This window comes from Xenopus tropicalis, chromosome 6, assembly GCF_000004195.4.
Source record: "Xenopus tropicalis strain Nigerian chromosome 6, UCB_Xtro_10.0, whole genome shotgun sequence".
Classification (NCBI taxonomy): domain Eukaryota; kingdom Metazoa; phylum Chordata; class Amphibia; order Anura; family Pipidae; genus Xenopus; species Xenopus tropicalis.
This window is the reverse complement of record NC_030682.2, coordinates 131,883,516-131,910,240: the sequence shown is the minus strand read 5'-3', so window position 1 is coordinate 131,910,240 and position 26,725 is coordinate 131,883,516. Positions and strand designations below refer to the sequence as shown.

The 26,725-nt window shown below is 43.3% G+C and overlaps 1 protein-coding gene across 39 annotated transcripts in view; it reads right to left on the bottom strand.

Moving 5' to 3' along the window:
• The window catches only part of rims2 (regulating synaptic membrane exocytosis 2), a 336,201-nt gene that overhangs the window by 192,057 nt on the left and 117,419 nt on the right, over positions 1-26,725 (bottom strand). For 38 of the 39 annotated variants that reach the window (XM_031903571.1, XM_031903547.1, XM_031903548.1 and 35 more), the window contains one exon: positions 4,962-5,872. In XM_031903571.1, the coding sequence (XP_031759431.1) occupies positions 4,962-5,872 (911 nt within the window). Of the gene's footprint in view, positions 1-4,961; positions 5,873-20,849; positions 21,183-26,725 lie in introns of those variants that run through there. The other variant, XM_031903575.1, reaches the window with a different exon arrangement.

Below are 26,725 nucleotides of genomic sequence, written 5' to 3'. Positions count from 1 at the left end.
TACAGTGTCGGACTGAGATGGCAGGGGCCCACCATAAAACCCTGGACCATGGACCCACTCTCAGAACTTTCCTCCTCTCCTCCCTCGAGCTCTTACCCTAGTCCCTTTTCTCTACATATTATACTCTATTCTTCCATCCATCAAGCTTCCTTGTTCCCATACTGAAATAGGGAATGACCATGAAATAGGCTAAATAGTTAGAAGCAAAAGGCCCCACTGACACCTGGGCCCACCGGGAGTTTTCCTGGTACCAGTCCGACACTGAATTCTATGCACTTCCTGTATTCAGTTAACCCTCAGGTTGCTGACTCTTAGTTGAGCCAAAAGCCTAGTATTAGCAGTCTAAAAATGCAAATATCTTGGAACGAATGTAAAAAGTTCCTGAGTAAGTACACATCAATTCATTTTTTGGGTTTAGATCCACATTAAAAGAATATCTTAAATGATGCCTCTGCTTCAGAGAGAGAACCTGGCTCATTTTCGTAAGTGGATATCTTAAAGGGATACTGTCATGATTTTTATGGGGTACTTTTCATTTCTAAATTACACTGTTTACATAGCAAATAATTCACTCTACCATTTAAAATTTTATTCTTGAACCAACAAATGTATTTGTAGCTGTAATATTGGTGTGTAGGCGCCATCTCAGTGCATTGTGCCTGAGTCTGAGCTTTCAGTCAGCGCTACACATTAGAACTGCTTTCAGCTAACCTATTGTTTCTCCTACTCCCATGTAACTGGAGGAGTCCCAAGCCGGACTTGGAGTTCTTACTATTGAGTGCTATTCTGATACCTACTGGGAGCTGCTATCTTGCTCCCTTCCCATTGGTCTGCTGATCGGCTGCTGGGGGGGGGGGGGGGGGGGGTGATATCACTCCAACTTGCAGCTCAGCAGTAAAGTGTGACTGAAGTTTATCAGAGCACAGGTCACATGACTGTGGCACCCTGGGAAATGAAGAATATGGCTAGCCCCATGTGAAATTTCAAAATTAAATTTCAAAAAATCTGTTTGTGATTTTAAAAAACAGATTTCAATACAGGATTCTGTGTTTTGAATAAAACACATTTTCCCGTGACAGTATTCCTTTAATCTACTAAGGCCCTGTCCCACCTCTCCTCTCTGGGTGGGGGTTTCTATGACAAGAGAGCGCACAAAACAGTACAACTGGGGGATCCTTTCTTAAATGACCCTGCTAATACCTGTATCTATGTTTATATATTTGCTGCCACTGCAAATGTGTCTGCTGAAAAGCCACAAGCGACACCCTTTGCACTCTCTCCATGCACTGAATCCACATTATCCCAGTGACCTTGGAAACACTATAAGCCTCATTTTAATGCCATTACAAGTCAAGATTCTAAATCAATCATCAATAGCTTAAGGCATAATCAACCCCCACCTAAGCTCTCTCATCTACCCTACTGAAGGGATCCGCCACACACGCAGCGCATCTTGTCATTAACTTACAACCAAGTAGCCCAGCCTGCCTTACACCTAGGGAAAAGCTTCATACTGCTTTGTGTTTAATTAAAATGAACTCTTCTAAATGACTTTGAGGGTTGAGTCCAGTTACTCAAAAGAAAAGGATTCCAGAAAGAGCAAGCTTGGAAACATTAACAGTATGGCAGAACATAGAGGGGTCCAGTGGAGTAACTACAACACCCGGGGCTCTGAGGCAACATGGACCCATATATCCCCTTATGGATCCGTGAGAAAACTTGTACCACGTTGCAATCCTGTAGATGTTTAAGCTGAGGGATCCTCTGAGGGCCCTGTGTGGGGCCAGCCCCAGATGCCCAGTTGCACCACTGCCCCCACGGTAGCTAATACAGTCCTGTGCAGAACAAATTTTTAAAACTTGGACCTGCAGCCCACAATCTGCATTTTAATATTAATTTACAACAAAGGTAATTATAGGATTAACTGCACTATTACCATGTGCTTTGGTTTGTTATAGCTGTTAATATCTTAAAGCTAAACCAACTGGCGCATAGATAGGAGTAATGCCTTCGGCACAGGAACCTGGTTTAGTTGACCTGTTACCTGTTCTGTTACCGGACTGAGATGACTTTGCATGAGCTCTGCAAGAGAAGCCTGGATTTGCACTCCACTGATACTATAAGGACTGACACATGCTAAAGCACTCAGATGCTTTACTACTAATAGCTGTACCTAAATATATACATACAGGGCTAATTTGCACCAAGAGTACAGAAAAGTAAACCAGTTTAGCTGTGGCTCAGGTTAATCTAGCCCCTGCTGGGCTAAACCTACAATCTGTAAGCATGATAAAATGTTTTTTTTATAACAAAATCCCAAAACCAAATCTGATTTCAGTATCCTATATAGCAGGGATCCCCAACCTTTCTTACTCGTGAGCCACAGTCAAATGTAAAAAGACTTGGGGAGCAACACAAGCACCATAAAAGTTCATGGAGGAGCCAAATAAGGGCTAAGATTGGCTATTAGGCAGCCTCTATGCACACTATCAGCTTACAGGGGCTTTATTTGGTAGGAAATCTTGTTTTTATTCAACCAAAACTTGCCCCCAAGTCAGGAATTCAAAAATAACTCCCTGGTTTGGGGGCACTGAGAGCAACATCCAAGGGGTTGGGGAGCAACATGTTGCCCCTGAGCCACTGGTTGGGGATCACTGCTATATAGTAACAGGTAACCATGGCTAGTGCCCCACTGTGCATGCCCTTACTTGGTGATCACTGCCAACAAGCCCGGGGCCAGAAGTAACTACCGCCAACCCCGCTACGCAGCTCTGCACTTTGGCATCAGACAATTCTGCCAGTGGGGTTGAGAATGTTGATGAGGGGGCAGGGATCCCTTGATTAAAGGGACTGTTAGTTCCCTTTTAATAAATGATTATAAACTTGATGATTTACTTATTGGGGGTTAATGGATATATTCATTTTTATATTAACTTTATTATTGCTCTTCCTTATTTATTTTGTATATGTTTAGAAATATCAGCCTTCCTATTCCACCTATTTCCAGCCTACAAGAGAAAACATTATCTGGTTGTTGGGGTCCAGTAACCAAAGAGAAGAGTTTGATTTTATTGTTATTTTTTGTGGGGGTCCCAGGGGTTTTTTCCAACACCCATTAATTCTAGTCCCTGGTTTCTCTTTCTCAAAAAATGCACTAACTCAGTAAATGAGGAGCATACGTCACATTTCCATTGTTCCAGGCACCCCCTGTGCCTACTGAGGCTGGGCACCTGTACATTTTAGAAAATGTGCAAAATGTTCTGTACTGCACATGCGCTTACCCAGGGCAGCACAGCTAATGGCTGCACAGCACCCCTCAGCCATTACCCCCAGTTGGTGTGGATTTTGATATAAAGAGAGTGCCCCTTAGTGCTCATCTAAGAAGCACATGGACCCAGAGGTCTGCTGCTCTCTGTACTGAGTGGTTAATAACTGCATAGAACAGATAACAGAACCAACCTGCATCTTTCTGCTCAATGTAGGGCTCAGAATCTGATCACAGACATACTATATAATAATATATATTCTGCAGGTAGTCTGTAACAGTAGTGATACAGCACTTTATTTCAATGGCACTGATATTTTCATTTGTATTTACCTGAATGACTTCCATACATATTTCGCTGACTTTACCACAACCATTGGGAAGGTGCCCCTTAGTGCTCATCTAAGTAGCACTTGGACCCAGGGGTCAGCTGATCTCTGCACTGAGTGGCTAATAACCGCAGAGAACAGTTTCCTTCCACTACCTAACCTGTGCGTTCAATTGACGTGCAAGTTAGAAGCAGTTAGGGGGCAGGTGAGTGGGTTCCTATGTGCTTCCCCCCACCTACCCCCTTTTGGATCCAGAATATCCAGAATTTTGGATCCATTAATGCAGCCAGAAATGGATCCAAGGACTATGCTGCGGGTCTCTGCACTCCGAAAAAGAGAGCAGAGGCCTACGGCTATTTGCACAAAGGCAGTGTAGCATGCAAAGTGCTACAAAACACCTGATTTGCACTTTTCGTGCTGTCTTTGGCTTTGCATATAAGGCCAATTGTCACTCACTCTCTAAAGATAAAGGATTAAATAGATTGCAGGAGTCCTGTTAATTACAAATCAAACTTCTAGGAGCCAAAGATTGTTGCTGGATGGTGTTGAGAGATAAAATGCTATTTTCTTGCAAGTTAAGGTGGCCATACACGCACCGATATTATCGTACGAAACCTCGTTTCGTACGATAATCGGTGCGTGTATGGTATGTCAGCGAGCCGACCGATGTCGCAGGAAGCTGCTGAAATCGGTCGGCTCGTCGATCGGCCAGGTTAGAAAATTTTGATCGGGCGCCATAGAAGGCGCCTGACCAAAATTCTCCCTTCAGAGCTGAATCGGCAGAAGGAGGTAGAAATCCTATTGTTTCTACCTCCTTACCTGCCGATTCAGCCCTGAATGGTGTGTGGCGGATCTGACGATGTTTCGTGCGACCGATGGTCGTACGAAACATCGTCCGATCGCCACGTGTATGGCCAGCTTTAGCCAGCTCCATAAGTGATACACTATGACTACTGGCTATATAATGTTTAGTTACCCTTCAAAAAACTGTATTTTACAGAAATTATGTGAACAAAAGGCTGAAAGAGCAATAAGAGATGCAGTATGGGGGAATATAGAAAATGTCAGTGCTGAGTAGCCAGACTTCGGGAATGCTAAACTAGAATAAAAAGCAGGTTAAGTTGTACATAACATTTATACACAGTGTTACAGAGCTGAGTAGGGAAGCGTAGGTTATATTTCCTTTAGACATTAGGTGATATTGTTTCACCAAGACAATACGCAGCCATATCAAGGAATAAAGGAAAGCAACAGTAAAACATTAAAATAAGATAATGGATAAAGCCTGCACAGAAATAAACATTTTAAACATTTTTGGGAAAAAAGCAACAAATTGGTGATGAATGGTACAAATCTTTTCACCTTACCTTTCTCACTAACACTTTCACTTTCAATCTCCACATCATCGCAGCTCGTGTACTCCGGCGTAGACGCCAACTCTTCTTCTGAACTGCTCAAGGAAACCTGACGCATTTTACCTCCCTTTTTTGTTTTATGAGGCTTTGGTGGTGGGGGCCGGACAGATTCAGACTGATCTGAGCTAAGAGAATCATTCCTTAACATAGTTTCCATTTTTTCCCTTTTGGTTTTCCTTACGGCAGAACTTGGGTCCAAGTGGTGCTGTTTCCGTAAAGAATCTGTGCGCCTCATATCTGGCCTATCATTGGGAATGGGACTCCTTCTTGGTGTTGGGGGACTATGATTTGAGGTCCTTTGCCGACCAGGACCTGGCCCTTGCACATCTCTAGTTCTTTCTATTGAATATGAACGCTGGCTTTCCATCGCTGCTCTACGCTCTGACGCAGATCTTTGCCTTGAAGGTCTCTCCATCCTCAGCGTTGACATCCGAGACTCCTCAAATTCTGTCTGAGCTAAAGACACATCGCTGTGCCTTCGTTGTCGAGCCCTTGAAACCTCTGCATGGATGCGCATTTGCTCTTCATACGGTTGTGGCTTAACAGGGTACCTGGCCAAGTTGGGGTCACTCCGGTACCTTGCCTGGTACTCCTCCTCTCTTCTCTGCCTTTCATATTCCTCCCTGTCTTGGATATCCTCCTCATCTACCGAATACTCATTGGAGCGCCGCCTACTTCTTCTGTAGTCACCGTGCTCAGGCTCATCATAGAGCTGAGACCCTCGTTGCAATCGCCTGTCCGAGTAGTCTGATGGTGATCTAGGCATGGCGCTGTCTGATGTAGCATGCTGTGAATGTTCACCTATATCGTCCCTTGTATCATATCTCCGATTCTGGTCTCTAGGTATTGAAGGGCTTCTTTTCCTGTGGCAGCAAAGAAAAGACAAATCAGAACAACTGTATTTGATCATAACTTTTCCACTGAGCGTTCATTAAATGTAGAACTCAATCCAAACCCCCACAATTCATACCTTATATTAATCATAGCTAAACCATCGATAAAAGCAAATGATTGCCTTCTAAGCATCACATTCTCATAATGGGCCACTATACCCTCATGCATAAAACACTGAATTGTTGTGTCATTGTAAAGATCTGATACTTATTATCTGTTGTTGTGATGTAAAAAATGACTGATGAAATAGGACACTTTTTATTTTTGTATTTCAAAGCTTTTTGGATAAAAGGTTTTCAGATAACAGAACCAATCTGCATCTTTCTGCTCAATGTAGGGCTCAGAATCTGATCACAGACATACTAAATCATGATAAATATTCTGCAGGTAGTCTATAAACCAGTAGTGATATAGCACTATATATCAATGGCACTGATATTTTCGTTTGTATTTATCTGAATGACTTCCATACATATTTCGCTGACTTCACCACAACCGTTGGGAAGGCATGGCTGCACTACCATCTATTTTATTGATTGAAATGGGTAGTAGCATACAGCAATCCATCACCTAACCTGAGTATTAGTGGGAAGTGCACTAATGTTTCTGAGAAACACTTCATCATTTGTAAAGCTGGTAGAACACAGTTCTGGAACAATCTTCTTTCTCATACTGTGAGATGGAGAGATGCAACCACACTGTGCTCTATCTACACTAGGACTCTATTGCCCACCATACACCATTTAAATATAAACAGCAGCTCCCGGTGTCTTTTGCAATCAAAAGGTTTAAGGGCTAAAGACGGTCATCCAACTTATACCATGTTCTTTCACCTGAATTAAGCAGCTGTTGTGCCTACCTTTGCCCTTATGGCAGGGATCCCCAACCTTTTATACCCATGAGCCACAGTCAAACGGAAAAAGTGTTAGGGAGCAACACAAGCAAGAAAACAGTTCCTGGGGCAGCAAATAAGAGCTATAATTTGCTATTTGGTAGCCTCTGTGTGGACTGACAGCTTATAGAAGGCTTTGTTTGGCTTTACAATTGGTTTTATGCCATCAACACTTGCCTCCAAGCCAGAAATTTAAAAATAAGCAACTGCTTTTAGGCCACTGGGAGCAACATGCAAAGGGTTGGGGAGCAACATGTTGCTCACAAACCACTGGTTGGGGATCACTGCCTTATGGAAACACCTTGAAGACATTTAGACTTATAGAGCTACCTAGAGGCTCAGAATCAGGCAAAGCAATGTGTAACTCCATTGGAAGCAAGTAACCTGTAAATGTCTACCAGCTTCTGTGCTTCAACTACCAATGTTGAAGGGAGTAGTTATTAAAAGCAGGTAGGCCATCAATATTGTAAGACAGAATACAAAGAAATTACAGAAGAATAATAATGTTGATGCTCTGTGCACAATGATATACATTGCAACTGCATAGGTGACACAATGCCTAATTATTTAAACATACATAGGGGTAAAGGAAAAAAGTGGCGCCCAGTTTGCTATTTGGTCTAGCAAACCAAAGCCACCAATCAGATGCTTCAAACATGCCACCCAATAAATGCTTCCTGTCCAACCAGGTTTTCTAAAACTGGGGTGAATTTTGCACCTGATATTACTTTACCCTTCATTGTAACAAAGTTAACATAAATAATGTTCCCCCCAATTTTAAAATGTAGAGTAATTAAAAGTCGTGTGAGAGTTCCATAACATGATTGGTGCCTTTATATGGTCATGGAACTTGGTGACTTCCATACTATCCTTATATTATATAATGGGGGTTACATATTTCCCTTTTGGGAAAAGCTTAACCTCCCGAAATCTTCATTATTCCACAGCAACCGCAACTCAATGAAATGTGTAAATGATTTCACATAACATTCAGCAACTTCAAATGTTTAACACCAAAAGATCTACTCGAGCACAAAACAAATGAGTGAAAATAGATTTCTATGACAGATACTATTTCAGTGATCCCAGCTCAGCTAGCAGTTAACTACCAATAATTCATATCAGGAAACATTCATTAGTCTCTGTGTAATCACTTGGCAGGTTTTTAGACACAACAATGGTTGATACCGCTCGAGGGTAGAAATGAGCGAATCCGTCCCCGTTTTGCATCACCAAAAAAATTTGCAAAACTGCTGAAAACCTATCACTTTCTGAGGAAGTGGATCCACTGCTATTAAAGAATAATAAGAATTTTTAGGGGGAGGGAAAAATCTAGGTGTTATTATACCCACTCCTTTTGTGCTACTTTGTATTTATATAATAAGATATTTATGTATTGTAAATACCCATTAGATAGCCTTTCCTCTGTTTTATAAATATGACTCCAGCTCTTCTCTGTCTTGTAACAAAATCCCATTGACTCTCTCTTTTTCCCAGGCTCTTCCTTATCCCACACACAGTAATGTCCTGCTCAAACTCAGGGGCATAACGTAACCTGGGAAGCAACATGCCACTGGGAGGTACAGCCAGCCAAAAGCAGTCAACCTTAAAAAAGTCCATAAAATGCAGCAGAACTCAGTATAATGTCTAAGTAGGGTCCCTTTGCATTTGTCTCCCATTAAACAGGCAGTAAAGGGGCAAATGTATTTAAATTCAAATGGTTTCCTAGTTTATTCTCAGTGTAACTCACAAGTGAAATATGTTGTTCTTGGATATTGGGTATTTATGGTTGCCACCTGGGCAGTATATTTCCAGCATAGCCAGTAAAATAGCTGCCAAGACTGGGGCAGGAGAATTTGTAAAACCCTTAAGATGAGCTCCTGGCCCGCCCCTAATCCACCCCAATCTAAACTTTTTCTTTTGTCCATTCTATCTATAATCTGCCCTCAATCCATCATAGTTCCATCAAATTTCATTATCACCCTACCCCAGGGGTCCCCGACCTTTCTTACTCATGAGCCACAGTCAAATGTAAAAAGACTTGGAGAGCAACACAAGCACCATAACAGTTCATGGAGGTGCCAAATAAGGGCTGTGATTGGCTATTAGGGGCCTCTATGAACCCTATCAGTTTACAGGAGCTTTATTTGGTAGGAAATCTTGTTTTTATTCAACCAAAACTTGCCCCCAAGTCAGGAATTCAAAAATAACTCCCTGGTTTGGGGGCACTGAGAGCAACATCCAAGGGGTTGGGGAGCAACATGTTGCCCCTGAGCCACTGGTTGGGGATCACTGTTCTACCAATTAGTCATAACCCAATCCTTTTTACATCGCAACCCGCCACTTTTGATAATGACCCCAACCTGCTTTTAAATCTTTTTTGAAAATGTGGCAACCCTTGCTGTCAAAATTTTTTTGTCTCGCAATGCAATGTTTATTGACAACTCTTGAGAGACCACTACAAAGATTTCTATTCAGACAAATGCTAACGTGCCCATTGGATCTTGGGCAGCTTTTAGCTCTCAGATTCTTTCGGTGAGAATAATTGTGAAAAACAGTTAATATCGAAAGTATCTCGATCTGAAGGAGAAATACTATTTTTTCATGGAGAGTTAACTACATTTTCATTCAACCTTTGATATATCAACTTCTAAAGAATGTATTCTGTGCACAAACCATAAACACAAATACTTGCAATTATTTGTAAAAGCAAAAAACCACCATTTTACTTGGTTGGGAGCCACCAGTCTTAACTTATCTAAAAGGAAGCCTGTACTAAAGCCTCTGGTCCTGCAAGTTGCTTTCCAATCACCAAACCATAGAGAGCAACCTCGAATGTAACCTCAGTTTAACTCATTGCAATTATAATGCTGACTAAACTCCTGCCCTACGCCATTTAAATAAGGCCCTGTCCTTCATAAATCAGAGCATGACTACTGAATTATCACTTATAAAGGAATATTGCGCCGCACTTTCCATCTAACGAAGCCAAGTTCCAAATCTGTTATAATTTTTCTTTAAGTTGAGAGCCTTGAACTGTCCGACGCATGGAGTGATGGAGAATCATTGCCCCACTTGACAGCCCTAATTGATTAGTTTGAAAGGACAGTGTTTTAAGGCATCTGATCCACACAGTGACAGTCAAGAATAATTTAGGGCCTGGAAGCCGAGGAGCGTTGTGGACAGCAAAATTCCAATGTTGCATGCAGCTAATGTTTTATTTCTTTTGTAGGAGCTGCAGGCAAAGTGTGACCTCTATATAGAAGACTTGGAAGATGAATGGAAATCTGAAGTGTACGCATTTACATTTTGAAGCATAAAAATACACACATAATAGAATAGCAACCCACGACAGTCCCTGTTTCACCCAAAAGCCTGGTAATAGCAGGACAGCGTGGAAAAGACACTGTGATAGGGAGTTTTAAGTCTATAGATAGAAGGGGACACCAATCAGGACTGCATTATTTATGGCGCCTTGCGGAAAAATGTCATCTACACGTGGCGCAACTACGATGCAACTACTGGCCCTGGGGTTACCTACAAGGTGGCCACAGCTTCAGGATTCCCCTGCGTTGATAGGCGCAGTTGCACACGATTAGCAACAGGAGTCGGGACTGATTGGCTGCCAGTGCCAAAAAAAAAATCACTGCTAAAACTTTCCTAAAATGTGACAAATGGATGGTAAGGGAATGTCATTCTAAGAAAGTTTCCAATATATATTACCCAAGTTGTAATTAAATATAATGCTGTCAATTCCTTTCCCTAACTGCTCATTGTTTCACACTGTATCAGTTCTCCTTCCACCAAGACTCCAGTTCCCATAATGCCATTTAAGCCTTCCCAGGCCTGTTGATCACAGAACATGCAAGGAATTCTGGGAATTTGAGTCTTCTCTCCAAACAGAGCGCTCATTCTGCCTCCTAAAGTGCATCTCTCCAAGAATTCTAACTAATTGAGAACACCTGCCCAAGGCAATGCCCAAAACAAAGAATGAAGGAGAAATAAGGGAATAGTTTACTGTACAAATACATTTCCTCCCGTGCCTGTTTGCACTTTACATACAAGACTGGGTTGTTTGTTTCAACTCTGTTATGATATTGATATTAACCACCAATCACACCATTCCAGTGAAATCTACAGTAAAGGTTACATCAAAAGAGACAACCAATATGGCAGCTTCCACAGATATGTATGATATCAAACATGCGGAGAAGGAATGCTCCAGGCACATTCCTCAGGTTGAACTATAGTTAAAGGGAAACTCTGCCTTCTGTACCAAAATTTTCTAAAGAGCCCCGCACAACACACAGAAACCCCTAATATACCTATCACTGTAATCTGTTCCTTCAAAAAGTATGAATAAATACCATTTTATATTCAGAAATCCAGCTGCAAAACAGTTCTTCTCTTTCTGCATCATTTGATATCCTGACAGAGGAGGAGGGACTAAAACGCTGATGTTACATATTGGTACAACTTCTCCACAGCTTACAGACAGCATGCAGGAACTACATACCCCACAATGCATTGCACTGTGATGTTCCTTTCCTTATTGACATCACATGTGCAGGGAATTGTGGGATTGGGAGGATGCAGGCTGAAGGCAGGCTGAGGGCAGGCGACTACTGTTACATTTTATTTGAGTCTCAAAGTAGTCAGCCAGATCAGCAGGGGGGGGCTTAGGGAACTGTTCCAAACCATATTATTACATTAAAAGGCTCCATATTTTTTTAACTGATGTATATTGCAATGTTAATTAAAATTATGTTTACTTCTCAAAAAGATTAAGTTGTGTTTGGGTGGAGTTCCCCTTTATAATGAGAATAAACAAATCCTTTCCACTTGAGACAGAGCAATCCCCATCCATCTGTACTACAGAGTGCATTCAGTACAGCAGCTCAACGAACTGCACAATATTATATAACCTAGTGGAAAAGCTGCAATCCAACATTAATAGAGAGGGCTTTGTTCTGCGCGCTGCATCTTTATGGGAGATCCTTTAGGCGCTTTGTTCATTTGGAGCCTTAATTCAGTAGTGTCAGCAGCTCTTTAAGTAATGTTTCCGTGAAACACCAACACGTATTTTACTCTGCTCGCTCTTTCCACTATTCAGCCTATAAAGTTTACTGAAGCGCGAGAATGATTCTGCAGATTCTTCTTCACCGCTGCTTCCAGCAAAATTGGGCCCGCTGCCTACTGGGAAGCCGGGGAAAGAGCAGGAATAGCGCTGCTGGGAAGCCGGGGAAAGAGCCGGAATATCGCTACTGGGAAGCCGGGGAAAGAGCCGGAATAGCGCTACTGGGAAGCCGGGGAAAGAGCAGGAATAGCGCTACTGGGAAGCCGGGGAAAGAGCAGGAATAGCGCTACTGGGAAGCCGGGGAAAGAGCAGGAATAGCGCTACTGGGAAGCCGGGGAAAGGGCAGGAATAGCGCTACTGGGAAGCCGGGGAAAGAGCAGGAATAGCGCTACTGGGAAGCCGGGGAAAGAGCAGGAATAGCGCTACTGGGAAGCCGGGGAAAGAGCAGGAATAGCGCTACTGGGAAGCCGGGGAAAGAGCAGGAATAGCGCTACTGGGAAGCCGGGGAAAGAGCAGGAATAGCGCTACTGGGAAGCCGGGGAAAGGGCAGGAATAGCGCTACTGGGAAGCCGGGGAAAGAGCAGGAATAGCGCTACTGGGAAGCCGGGGAAAGAGCAGGAATAGCGCTACTGGGAAGCCGGGGAAAGAGCAGGAATAGCGCTACTGGGAAGCCGGGGAAAGAGCAGGAATAGCGCTACTGGGAAGCCGGGGAAAGAGCCGGAATAGCGCTACTGGGAAGCCGGGGAAAGAGCAGGAATAGCGTTACTGGGAAGCCAGGGAAAGAGCAGGAATAGCGCTATTACCGCTTGTGCAAATGAATAAAGGAGAACTATACCCCATACAATGCAGGTCTCTATAAAAAAAATATATAGCATAAAACAACTCGAGTAAAACCCTGCTTCATCTAAATAAACTATTTTCATAAAATATACTTTTGTTAATTGTTAAGTATTCAATCTGGTGTTATAGTTTTCTTTTAATACATAGGTTTAAAGGGGAACTATCATGATGAAAAAAATAATATTCTCAAATGTATTTGTTTAACCAAAACACTTACTTTTCTAAATAGAATACAAATGATTGCATACAGTAAGGATCTTTTCTCTGAGAACCAGTTTAGGTCATTGCTAAATGGGAGGGGCAACACCTTGCTGTGATGTCACAAAACCAGTAGCAATGCCCCGCCCTACATTTCGTACAATTTGCGGACCGTGTGTGGGCTCCGAATTTTCATCCTGATAATTTTCGTAGCATGGACGTACAATGTATTTCCAGGAAGTTACTTTCATACGATTGGTGTCTGACAATTATTTCATGTTCAGAACATCCTCTGATTTGTTATATTTAGGGCTTTATCCTACAGTTTCAGGCTGAATGTTAGTTTTAGATTTATTGTTTATTATTTGTTTTTTGTTTTTTTTTCAATTATTTTACTTTTTGTTCAGCTTTTAGGTTCTTTGTAATAGGCACGAGAATGAACTAGGGGCTGAGGAGCGCTAAGCTCCAAGTACGTAGATGTCTGGTTATACAATACAATTAGACTTTTGGCAGGCCAGGAAACTTTGGAAGCCAAGGGACATTAAGGGTAAAGGGTAACCTGCAGACAGTATTACAGCTAACAGCTTGGAAACCTAGAACTGGTCCATAGCTGGAAGCAGTCGCCAATTAGTTCTCTTAAAGGGGAACTCAACTTCCGAAACAACATTTCAAGAGCCCCACACAACACAGAAACCCTTATATACCCATCACTGTAATCTGTTCCTTCAAAAAGTATGAATAAATACCATTTATATATGCTGAAATCCAGCTGCAAAACAGTTCTCTTTCTGTGTCATTTAAAATCCTAATAGGGAGGAGGGACTAAAACATTGATGTTACAAATTGTAACAACTCCTCCACAGCTTACAGACAGCATGCAGGAACTTCATAACCCACAATGCATTGCACTGGGATGTTCCTTTCCTTATTGACATCACATGGGCAGGGAATTGTGGGATTGGGAGGATGCAGGCTGAAGGCAGGATGAGGACAGTCGACTACTGTTACATTTTATTTGAGTCACAAAGTAGTCAGCCAGATCAGCAGGGGAACAGGGGGCGGGGCTTAGGGAACTGTTCCAAACCATATTATTACATTAAAAATCATTAAAAAAAAAGCTGCCTATTTTTTAATTCATGTATATTGCAAAGTTGTTGAAATTATGTTTTCTTTTCTAAAATCTTAAGTTGTGTTTGGGTGGAGTTCCCCTTTAAAGTGCAAGTTGATGGGTATTCTATGTCGCAGCTTTTAAATGCACTGTTAAAATAAAGTCACAGTAATAATAACTTATTCTTCTAATTAAGAGAAATGACAGAAATACAGAAATGATGGCAAGGTTCCATTAGAAGATGCTGGGTTTACGAGCAAAGGGTTAAATTAATGGGTAAGGAGGAGAAAGACAACAATAAACCAAAAAGGACCTAACGAGGACCAGATGATTTAAAGAAATCAAAATAAATAAAATACATTAATGCCCCAGAGAGGGGTCAGTTACATTCATCCTTTTCCGTTTAATGGGCTCTAATAAGGTCTATCCCTTTATATCCCTTCCTCTCTCTTAATTAAAGAGTATTTAGAGTCAATTAGAAATGCGACTTAAAAGACTGAATTAGCAATTCTTTAAGCTGAGAGATGCAAACAGGGGGCCTCTCTCCCACTCTGCCACCCCCTAAAAATTCTCCCATTTGTAGTTAAATAAACCTTTGCACGGAGCTGTATCATTGGTCCCCTGGGTTCCTTATTTATATTATTATAAGACTGTCTTCACTGTATTATCCTACAGTTACACTGCAGCCAATGAGCAACTCGAGGTTTGTCTTTCTCTTATACTGTACTCTATTCAATGTCTTTTGTCCCCCCTAGAATTATGTGTGGCCCTTGTTTTGTTTTCTAAAGCAGTCTCTCCATCCCAGTCCAACTAAGCAGTCTCTCCATCCCAGTCCAACTAAGCAGTCTCTCCATCCCAGTCCAACTAAACAGTCTCTCCATCCCAGTCCAACTAAGCAGTCCCTTTATCCCATTCCAACTAAGCAGTCTCTCCATCCCATTCCAACTTAGCAGTCTCTCCATCCCAGTCCAACTAAGCAGTCCCTCTATCCCAGTCCAACTAAGCAGTCTCTCCATCCCAGTCCAACTTAGCAGTCTCTCCATCCCAGTCCAACTAAGCAGTCTCTCCATCCCAGTCCAACTTAGCAGTTTCTCCATCCCAGTTCAACTAAGCAGTCCCTCCATCCCAGTCCAACTAAGCAGTCCCTCTATCCCAGTCCAACTAAGCAGTCTCTCCATCCCAGTCCAACTAAGCAGTCTCTCCATCCCAGTCCAACTAAGCAGTCTCTCCATCCCAGTCCAACTTAGCAGTCTCTCCATCCCATCCCAGTTCAACTAAGCAGTCCCTCCATCCCAGTCCAACTAAGCAGTCCCTCCATCCCAGTCCAACTAAGCAGTCTCTCCATCCCATCCCAGTTCAACTAAGCAGTCCCTCCATCCCAGTCCAACTAAGCAGTCTCTCCATCCCAGTTCAACTTAGCAGTCTCTCCATCCCATCCCAGTTCAACTAAGCAGTCCCTCCATCCCAGTCCAACTAAGCAGTCTCTCCATCCCAGTCCAATTTAGCAGTCTCTCCATCCCATCTCAGTCCAACTAAGCAGTCCCTCCATCCCAGTCCAACTAAGCAGTCTCTCCATCCCAGTCCAACTAAGCAGTCTCTCCATCCCAGTCCAACTTAGCAGTCTCTCCATCCCATCCCAGTTCAACTAAGCAGTCCCTCCATCCCAGTCCAACTAAGCAGTCTCTCCATCCCAGTCCAACTTAGCAGTCTCTCCATCCCATCCCAGTTCAACTAAGCAGTCCCTCCATCCCAGTCCAACTAAGTCCAACTAAGCAGTCCCTTCATGCCAATCCAACTAAGCAGTCTCTCCATCCCAGTCCAACTAAGCAGTCCCTCCATCCCAGTCCAACTAAGCGGTCCCTCCATCCCAGTCCAACTAAACAGTCCCTCCATCCCAGTCCAACTATGCAGTCTCTTCATACCAGTCCAACTAAGCAGTCCCTCCATGCCAATCCAACTAAGCAGTCTCTCCATCCCAGTCCACCTAAGCAGTCCCTCCATCCCAGTCCAACTAAGCAGTCCCACCATCTCAGTCCAACTAAGCAGTCCCTCCATCTCAGTCCAACTAAGCAGTCTCTTCATACCAGTCCAACTAAGCAGTCTCTCCATCCCAGTCCAACTAAGCAGTCCCTCCATCTCAGTCCAACTAAGCAGTCTCTTCATACCAGTCCAACTAAGCAGTCCCTGCATCTCAATCCAATTAAAAAGTCTCTCCATCCCAGTCCAACTAAGCAGTCCCTCAGTCCCAGTCTGACTAAATAGTTCCTCCATCCCAATTAACTAAGTAGTCCCTGTCTAACTAAGTAGTACCTTCATCTTAATACAACTAAGTAGCCCCTCCAGATATCCAGGTACAACTAAATAGTTTAACTAAGTAGCCCTTTGTATTCCAATTCAACTAAGGAGCCCCTGTATCCCAGTCCAACTAAGCAGCGCCTCCACCCTGCTCCAACTATGCAGCTTCTTAATTTCAATCTTATTAAGAAGACTCTGCATCCAAGGCCAACTGAGCAGCCTTTGCAGTTTAAATCAACCAAGCAGCCCTCCATCCTAATCCATTTTAGCAGTCCCTACATCCTAGCCAACCAAGCAGCCCCTACTCCCCAGTTCAACTAAGCAGCCCCTGCATCTCAAGCTAACTAAGCAGGCTCTCCATCTTAGTCCAACTAAACAGCCCTTGCATCCCAGTCCAACTGAGTAGCCTCTTGATTCCAATCTAACTAAGAACACTCTGCATCCAAGGCCAACTGAGCAGCCTCTTGATTCCAATCTAACTAAGAACACTCTGCATCCCAGTCCAACTGAGCACCCTCTTGATTCCAATCTAACTAAGAACACTCTGCATCCAAGGCCAACTGAGCAGCCTCTTGATTCCAATCTAACTAAGAACACTCTGCATCCCAGTCCAACTGAGCACCCTCTTGATTCCAATCTAACTAAGAACACTCTGCATCCAAGGCCAACTGAGCAGCCTCTTGATTCCAATCTAACTAAGAACACTCTGCATCCAAGGCCAACTGAGCACCCGTTGCAGTCCAATCGAAATAAGCAGCCGTCCATCCTTGTCCAACTAAGCAGCCCCTACATCACAATCCGACAAAGAAGCCTCTGTACCACAGTCCAACAAAGCAGCCCCTTTATTCCAATACAGCTAAGCCAAAGCAGATCCCTGAATGCTATACAGCTTGGGATGAACTGCTCTGCGTGGGACCATACGTGCTATGCCCTACCATGAGAAAACATTTGCTCTGTCTTGGCAGGGAACAAACAGGGGGCCTCTCTCCCACTCTGCCACCCCCTAAAAATTCTCCCATTTGTAGTTAAATAAACCTTTGCACGGAGCTGTATCATTGGTCCCCTGGGTTCCTTATTTATATTATTATAAGACTGTCTTCACTGTATTATCCTACAGTTACACTGCAGCCAATGAGCAACTCGAGGTTTGTCTTTCTCTTATACTGTACTCTATTCAATGTCTTTTGTCCCCCCTAGAATTATGTGTGGCCCTTGTTTTGTTTTCTAAAGCAGTCTCTCCATCCCAGTCCAACTAAGCAGTCTCTCCATCCCAGTCCAACTAAGCAGTCTCTCCATCCCAGTCCAACTAAACAGTCTCTCCATCCCAGTCCAACTAAGCAGTCCCTTTATCCCATTCCAACTAAGCAGTCTCTCCATCCCATTCCAACTTAGCAGTCTCTCCATCCCAGTCCAACTAAGCAGTCCCTCTATCCCAGTCCAACTAAGCAGTCTCTCCATCCCAGTCCAACTTAGCAGTCTCTCCATCCCAGTCCAACTAAGCAGTCTCTCCATCCCAGTCCAACTTAGCAGTTTCTCCATCCCAGTTCAACTAAGCAGTCCCTCCATCCCAGTCCAACTAAGCAGTCCCTCTATCCCAGTCCAACTAAGCAGTCTCTCCATCCCAGTCCAACTAAGCAGTCTCTCCATCCCAGTCCAACTAAGCAGTCTCTCCATCCCAGTCCAACTTAGCAGTCTCTCCATCCCATCCCAGTTCAACTAAGCAGTCCCTCCATCCCAGTCCAACTAAGCAGTCCCTCCATCCCAGTCCAACTAAGCAGTCTCTCCATCCCATCCCAGTTCAACTAAGCAGTCCCTCCATCCCAGTCCAACTAAGCAGTCTCTCCATCCCAGTTCAACTTAGCAGTCTCTCCATCCCATCCCAGTTCAACTAAGCAGTCCCTCCATCCCAGTCCAACTAAGCAGTCTCTCCATCCCAGTCCAATTTAGCAGTCTCTCCATCCCATCTCAGTCCAACTAAGCAGTCCCTCCATCCCAGTCCAACTAAGCAGTCTCTCCATCCCAGTCCAACTAAGCAGTCTCTCCATCCCAGTCCAACTTAGCAGTCTCTCCATCCCATCCCAGTTCAACTAAGCAGTCCCTCCATCCCAGTCCAACTAAGCAGTCCCTCTATCCCAGTCCAACTAAGCAGTCTCTCCATCCCAGTCCAACTAAGCAGTCCCTTCATGCCAATCCAACTAAGCAGTCTCTCCATCCCAGTCCAACTAAGCAGTCCCTCCATCCCAGTCCAACTAAGCGGTCCCTCCATCCCAGTCCAACTAAACAGTCCCTCCATCCCAGTCCAACTATGCAGTCTCTTCATACCAGTCCAACTAAGCAGTCCCTCCATGCCAATCCAACTAAGCAGTCTCTCCATCCCAGTCCAACTAAGCAGTCCCTCCATCCCAGTCCAACTAAGCAGTCCCACCATCTCAGTCCAACTAAGCAGTCCCTCCATCTCAGTCCAACTAAGCAGTCTCTTCATACCAGTCCAACTAAGCAGTCTCTCCATCCCAGTCCAACTAAGCAGTCCCTCCATCTCAGTCCAACTAAGCAGTCTCTTCATACCAGTCCAACTAAGCAGTCCCTGCATCTCAATCCAATTAAAAAGTCTCTCCATCCCAGTCCAACTAAGCAGTCCCTCAGTCCCAGTCTGACTAAATAGTTCCTCCATCCCAATTAACTAAGTAGTCCCTGTCTAACTAAGTAGTACCTTCATCTTAATACAACTAAGTAGCCCCTCCAGATATCCAGGTACAACTAAATAGTTTAACTAAGTAGCCCTTTGTATTCCAATTCAACTAAGGAGCCCCTGTATCCCAGTCCAACTAAGCAGCGCCTCCACCCTGCTCCAACTATGCAGCTTCTTAATTTCAATCTTATTAAGAAGACTCTGCATCCAAGGCCAACTGAGCAGCCTTTGCAGTTTAAATCAACCAAGCAGCCCTCCATCCTAATCCATTTTAGCAGTCCCTACATCCTAGCCAACCAAGCAGCCCCTACTCCCCAGTTCAACTAAGCAGCCCCTGCATCTCAAGCTAACTAAGCAGGCTCTCCATCTTAGTCCAACTAAACAGCCCTTGCATCCCAGTCCAACTGAGCAGCCTCTTGATTCCAATCTAACTAAGAACACTCTGCATCCAAGGCCAACTGAGCAGCCTCTTGATTCCAATCTAACTAAGAACACTCTGCATCCCAGTCCAACTGAGCACCCTCTTGATTCCAATCTAACTAAGAACACTCTGCATCCAAGGCCAACTGAGCAGCCTCTTGATTCCAATCTAACTAAGAACACTCTGCATCCCAGTCCAACTGAGCACCCTCTTGATTCCAATCTAACTAAGAACACTCTGCATCCAAGGCCAACTGAGCAGCCTCTTGATTCCAATCTAACTAAGAACACTCTGCATCCAAGGCCAACTGAGCACCCGTTGCAGTCCAATCGAAATAAGCAGCCGTCCATCCTTGTCCAACTAAGCAGCCCCTACATCACAATCCGACAAAGAAGCCTCTGTACCACAGTCCAACAAAGCAGCCCCTTTATTCCAATACAGCTAAGCCAAAGCAGATCCCTGAATGCTATACAGCTTGGGATGAACTGCTCTGCGTGGGACCATACGTGCTATGCCCTACCATGAGAAAACATTTGCTCTGTCTTGGCAGGGAACAACAACTACGCTTATATTTTCCATAAAACGAACTTGAGTGCTCATTACTCCATTTCCAGCAGACAGAAGTTGCCTCAAGCAAAAGCCCAAAACCATTTCATTAATTACAAAACATCAGAGAACAGAAATGTCCTCATCAAGCCCCTAAAATGGCAGGCAGCTGTCAAGCGGCTATTGACATACCATTAAGGGTGAAGGTTTAACAGCACTATTTTGAATGCATTCAGCAAGTTTTACACTGCGTTTGCTACAAAACGTATTGATGCACGTCCAACCTGCTTAGTAATGAGGCTAAAAACGACTATTTCATTGAGTCTCAAAAAAAACAAAAGATGAAATTGCACCCTTTAAAAAGGTCATCTATATTCCCACCTTGTGCATTTCTGGTCTTAATAGGACTCCACAGTCGCACTTTCATTTTCTGCGATGCATTCTCTTCCTGGGCTACAAATTGCAGTTACGCACCAGCCTGTCATCATTTGAAAGTGCAGAATAAAAACAAAAAAAAATGCGGCACTGGAAATGGAAAGTACTGATTAATTTAGCTGGCAAGAACGTAAGCTTTTCAGCCGTGCCATTATATAATACTATGGGATTTTAGGTTTCCCGTGCAAGGGATGTACAGGGGATTCTAAACACAACAATTCAACAAAAATGAGATACATCTCTTGAGCCAAGGGGAGGGGGGCAACTGAGGAAGACTGGGGTCCCCCCTGCTTAACAGCTGCAGAACCACATAATGTATATAATGAAAATATCCAGTAATTGTTGTATAATTCCCTCTGTTCTTTGTAAAGCAACCCTAGGTACCATTAAATCTGTAGGGTTATTATTTTCCATAGGAGACGCTATAGCTTCCTTCTGCCTTTACCTTGCAAACAGCCATTGCACATCTGGAAAAGAGCCGGCATCATTTTCATGCGAATGCATCAATTCCGAGGCTTGCTGCAACTTCCATTTAATCCCCTGGTGCCGGTCGGAATCCTACAAGCGGCCTGTTAATCAGCAGCCCCAGCCTTCCCGATCATTAGGTCATTATTTCTATTCCAACTTTTTTTTTTTTTAGGCGTATAATTATCTGTCAGTCACGGTCTGGATGGGGAGGAAAGTTGGGATTCAGCACGACGGCCGCTCGCCCTGCCGGAACATCCTCATGTGCAGCCCGTCCAACAGCCGAGCCGGGAATGCAAAAGAGGAGGGCCGCGGGTTTAATGCTGTTACCATGTGCTGTATATAGCTGGAAGGTCAAGTAAGAATTTACTCTATAAGGAGGATTATGGTACTTAGCTGATTAGTGGCTGACTGGGCCTACAAATGTACGCTTGGAACTGCTAGCAATCTGACTATATTAAAACCGTAGAAATCCAGACAGAATGTATTTTTTAACAGCTTAACACCTTGCAGCCGTGTTTGTTAATAAAGAATTTATGCTGATTATATGAACTGCGCTCTATGTACTGTATCAGCAAGGCAGGATAAGTAGGTTAGCAATAAAGGGCACCAAAAATCCCTATGGCCTACAAATCCCAGCATCCCCTGGTACACAACGGCTTTTATCAAAGTGTTATTCCCAGGGCACCCCTATTTGCACCACTCCAAATATAGCCCTCAGTACGGTTACCTGACTTGGCCTATTTACTTCCATGTAACTGATGTCTCATTGCTGATATGCTGATGGAAAAAGGAATGGTGCCAGCATCAACCAATGGTTGTACAAGGCTCTTGGGGGTTGCTGGGAACTGGAGGTGAACAACAACTGCAGGGGGTGGGTTTACTAAATGGGTGCAGGTTTACTAAATAGCCAGGTTAGCTATTAGAATAACCCCCCGGGGGGGAGGGGAGGAGGGAAGTGTACTGACTTGATATACAATTGTGTGACTGTAATAGTGGTTCCCCAAAGGCATAAAAATGACTTAATGCCCCATCTTTTGTGAAAATAATTGTGCACTTTTATTGTATGCTTGTGTGCACAGTGTAGTCTTTAAAAAGTAATTATGTGCACCAGAAAACTGCACCTTTACGTTCTAAAAATGTTCAAAGTAGATATTAAGGGCAGGGGTACACGGGGAGGTTAGTCGCGCCGCGACAAATCTCCGTTGTCGCGGGCGACTAATCTCCCCGCAATGCCATCCCACCGGCTAGAATGTAAATCGCCAGTAAGATGGCATACGCGGCGCAGCGATGTTCTGCAGTCGCCCGAAGTTTCCTCTCAAGGCAACTTCGGTGACTTTGGAAAATCATGGTGCCGCGTATGCCATCAATTTGAAGAGAGATGGCACGCACTCCTTGGTCCACTAAAACTTTATCGTAGAGATCTTAAAACAAAGAAACTCATGGCATATGCCATCCCACTGGCGATTTACATTCTAGCCGGTGGGATGGCATTGCGGGGAGATTAGTCACCCGCGACAACGGAGATTTGTCATGGTGCGACTAATCTCCCCGTGTACCCCTGCCCTAAAGGGGAACTTTCATTGCCTAATGAAAGAACATTAATCTAAGCAACTCTCCAATACACATTCATTCAAAAAATCCAGAGGTTATTTGTAAATGTGCGTTGTAATTGCTACTGAAAGCAGCGTTGTCGGGTTCTTTATATTCTCCGCACTTCTAGGTCCTGACTCCTGAAACAAGGTAGCAGCAGCCGGCTGATTTGAACTGGAAGACATTTGACATCAGCTACTCTTGTTTTCAGAGTCTGAACCAGAATACAGAAATACAGGACCAAATACAGCTTTCAGTAGCAAGTACTTTGAAATATAGTTTAAAACCAGTAACATGTTTAATCAATATTGTATACAGGAACTTTGCTAAGAATATTATTAGTACTATTATTATTAATATTATGCATAAAACAGCTTGGGCAGTAATCTTCTTTAAACCAACAACCTTTGGTACTTGTACATATATACAAATGTTGGGCATTGGCCCAGAGCTGTTGCTTCCTGATTAAAGGGATGCAGCACTGCACTATGGGAAACCAATGGGCTTAGGGCAGATTTGGGAAGGACATAGACATGAAAGACATGGGGATTTTATCAGGATATTTAGCTGCTCTACAATATTTAGTTATAAGGGTTTCCCCTCCAGCAAAGAAATATTACTATAGTTGGGTGCATCACAGTAATCCCACAATGGCCATTTATTGCAGACAGGCCAGTAGGGGGCGCTGTAATGTGACAGTGTATACGATCTCTGCTTCCTATAATTTTAAATTTATACACAGTTTGTGGAACTACTCTGCTTTCAGTGAAAAATGTCTATGATTCCAGGATATCTGGGGCCATATTATGATCTATACCTGCATACTATGTATGAACTTTGCGCAAGTCTGCAGGGCAAGGGTCTGCTTCATGAAGACATAATATGACCAGAACCTCACTTTGGCTATTGCTGCAGGACTGATGTACAAACATAGGTACTAAATTGCCCAAGTGCCTTGGCGACACAAATAATTAGCAAGAGTCTTCAAATGTGTTTTGGTGTGTTGGCTATGCTCCTTTTTGCCCCAACCATGCTTCATTCTGCCCCTGGACATGCCCCCTATATTATTCTTAGCTTTCACCAATTCATTTCATTATATTGTGTAATAATTATTATTACTATTATTAACACGTATTTATAATGCTTCAACATATTCCGCACAGCTGTACAATAAGAGGGTTTATACATACAGAAGTACATACAAACTAACATACAAAGCAACCAATGTAAAATTTTATTTACTAATCCTTTTTATTTTCCTTTGATTGAATGGTTAATTGTTATAATCTCCCATTTGATTGGTAATATATAATTAGATACCCTCATTCTCCTATAAACAGACAAGATATGCTGGATGGACTTGGTTAAAGAGGCACTCTGTACAAGCTGGTACCAATGGGACATACTATTTGTGATATTAAGACTGCTAATACACTTAACCTTATTTATGTCCCTTTGTACACCTACAATGTGTATTGTTTCCTATAAGAGCATAAAGATATTCTTTTTAGGGCAAGCAAATCATCAATATTCAAATACCCATCAATAATTTTCAATTTCTGCATTGACAAGGACTTTGACTTCATTTGACTTCCTTCTCGGATGAGAAGCTCTATAAATTGGCCTTTCCAAGATTTGACAAAAACCAACAAAATTCATAGAAGTAGGCAGGGCTGTTAAGATAAATGGGCAAAAGTGACATTTGCTCAGGGAACCCCATCAGAATTTAATCTACAACTTTTGTATGAAAAATCCTCCTTTTTAAGTTTCTGTTAGAACAGTTGTTCCTAATGGGTATTTCTGATACAAAAGAGAAGTTTTTCTAATTGTGATGACGGCCCATGCAGAGGTGGGGTAAGAGGTTCTGCAGCTTAGTAATGACATCCCAACCATCATAGTTCAATGTCCCTACCCAGCAACAGAACACTGAGGATTCTGCCTACAAGAGCCGGGGGGGGGTACAGATTGGCACAACAAGTCAGATCAATTATCCACTGTGATGGCAACCAAAGAGCTATAAAATCTAGAAGACATTCATTTGCTCATGATTGCTCCATCTAAACTAAGGTGCCCAGATGTTGCATATGCAACAGATAAAACCAGATAAAAGAGTCCTACAATCCCAGTATGTCAATTATTTGCCACATAAGGAGCCAATCAGGGCATGCCAGCCATGACTTGATATCTACAGCTACACCTTCAAATTCAAACTGAGCATACATGGTGATACAGTAGGGGACAAATCTCCTTCTTCTACCTCTGATGTGGCTTTGCTCTGTTTGATCAATCCACCGCCGCCCTGTTCCCTAACAGCCCTGGGAAGATTTAACAGTAGTTGGTAGCATGTATATTATCCCTTAGACACTGGCAGTGTTTCTAACATGACTGCTGCTCAAGTAATTCTATATACTGTACTTCCATTACAAATCTAGTGGTCAAACCCGCAAGCCAAACAGATATAATTACGGCCAACCATCACCAGTAATAAACTCATAAAATGAATAGGAATAGTATATCACAAAAATAAGTTATTCTGATAAACATGTTAGCAGCATTCAGCTGTTGTACAATACAGCAAAAGAACAACCCTCGCCTCAATGTTCTGCCATTCCCAGGTTCCTACAGACATACTTTGTATAATGCAGAATATACAGCAGCAGTATGAAAGCAAACAAGAGCCATAAGCTCATTGTCCTCTACTATTCTCCCCAGGCTCCTGAAGATATACGTTGCCTCACTGAGGCTAATACTATGGTTTATGAAGCTTTTAGACAATACACTAAATACATCGTCGCTATGCAAGCAGAGATAATAACTTACCTCAATCAAAATAATTTGCCCCACTGATAATACTACTCTACATCTGCAGAACCTGTTTGGGGCATATGTTAATACTGAATTACTGACTATCCATGAGCAATGCATTAGAGCGCACATTCTTCCATTGGGTGCTTACCTCCAGTTCACCTTCCTTCCTCAACTCTCCTTTCTGGAGGGATGCCCTGCACACAGATAGGGAGGTGGGTCTCTGGCCACACTTTATACTCTCCCTAGGATTTATAGTGCTGTTGCATAGAAAATTCAACACACTCAGCAACCAGCGGTTGCTGATCACATACTCTGTGCTACACTGACAAGCTTCAGTAAAGCCAATAAGTCTGTGTCTGAGATCTGATCAGTGCATATTCTGGCTGAGCTTACTCAGCAGCCAAATCTTACACCATAGAAATTCCAAGTAAAACTTTCCATGCACAAAGTACATGGAGCCTTGATTGCAGGTTGTATCTTCCATAAAATAAATGCACTCGGCTTACACCTGAATGGATTCCCTATTTCTGGATCAGAAACCCTCGCTAAGCAGATCAGCATCTTTCAGAAGCTCCTAGGGGGTGGGGCAACACAGTATGTAGAAGCACCTTGTGGGTGGAACTTTGTTCGCAGATTTCATCTTAATAAGGGTTTGCACCTAAATGGATTCCCCATTTGTTGATCAGAAACTCTGGCTAAGCAGATTCATTCCTACCAAAAACTCCTAGGGAGGAGGGCAACATAGAATGTAGATGCACCTTGCGGGTGTTGAACCTGTCCCACCCCCCAGAAGCCAAAGATTTTTGTTTAAAAACTGACTCCTCCACATATAACGAAAGGCACAGCGTTTGTGAAGGCTTAGTAACCCACGCCAACCAATAAGATGCTTTCCTTTAAACAAGTGACCAATGACATGCTGATTGGCTACTATTGGTGACTTGGCAAGTAGCAAACTTTGCACCTTTTATGACATAATTCCAATAATGTCCCAGGACCTTTGGATTTAGAAATAACAGGCTTGACAGTATTTTAGTAGGTGTGCCTTTATGGCAGAAATTTCCCAGTAACAGGGGTTATACATATTAATGGGGGTGGCTTTGCCAGACAAAGACAAGTGGTGCACCAATCGTGCTTTCTTGGACTGTCCCAGGTACACTTACCCATATGCCCATTCCCCTGCCAATACTCCTTGCTCTGGTAGTACCTTGGGTACAGGAAGAAACCTCTGCCTGACACTACTGCAGAACTGCTGGACGGAATGGATCCTAACCAATGCAACAGAGGCGTAACAGAGATCAGCGCATGGGACTGAAGAAGGGGCCACCAATGCAGAAAGACTAGGGCCCCCATCTGTGTGGGGGTGGGATTACATGTGTGAGGGATGTCCTGCAGCTCAGCTCCCAAGCACCCTCTCTTCAGCACCCAAAAGCATGGATCATTTCTCTTTTATTGACT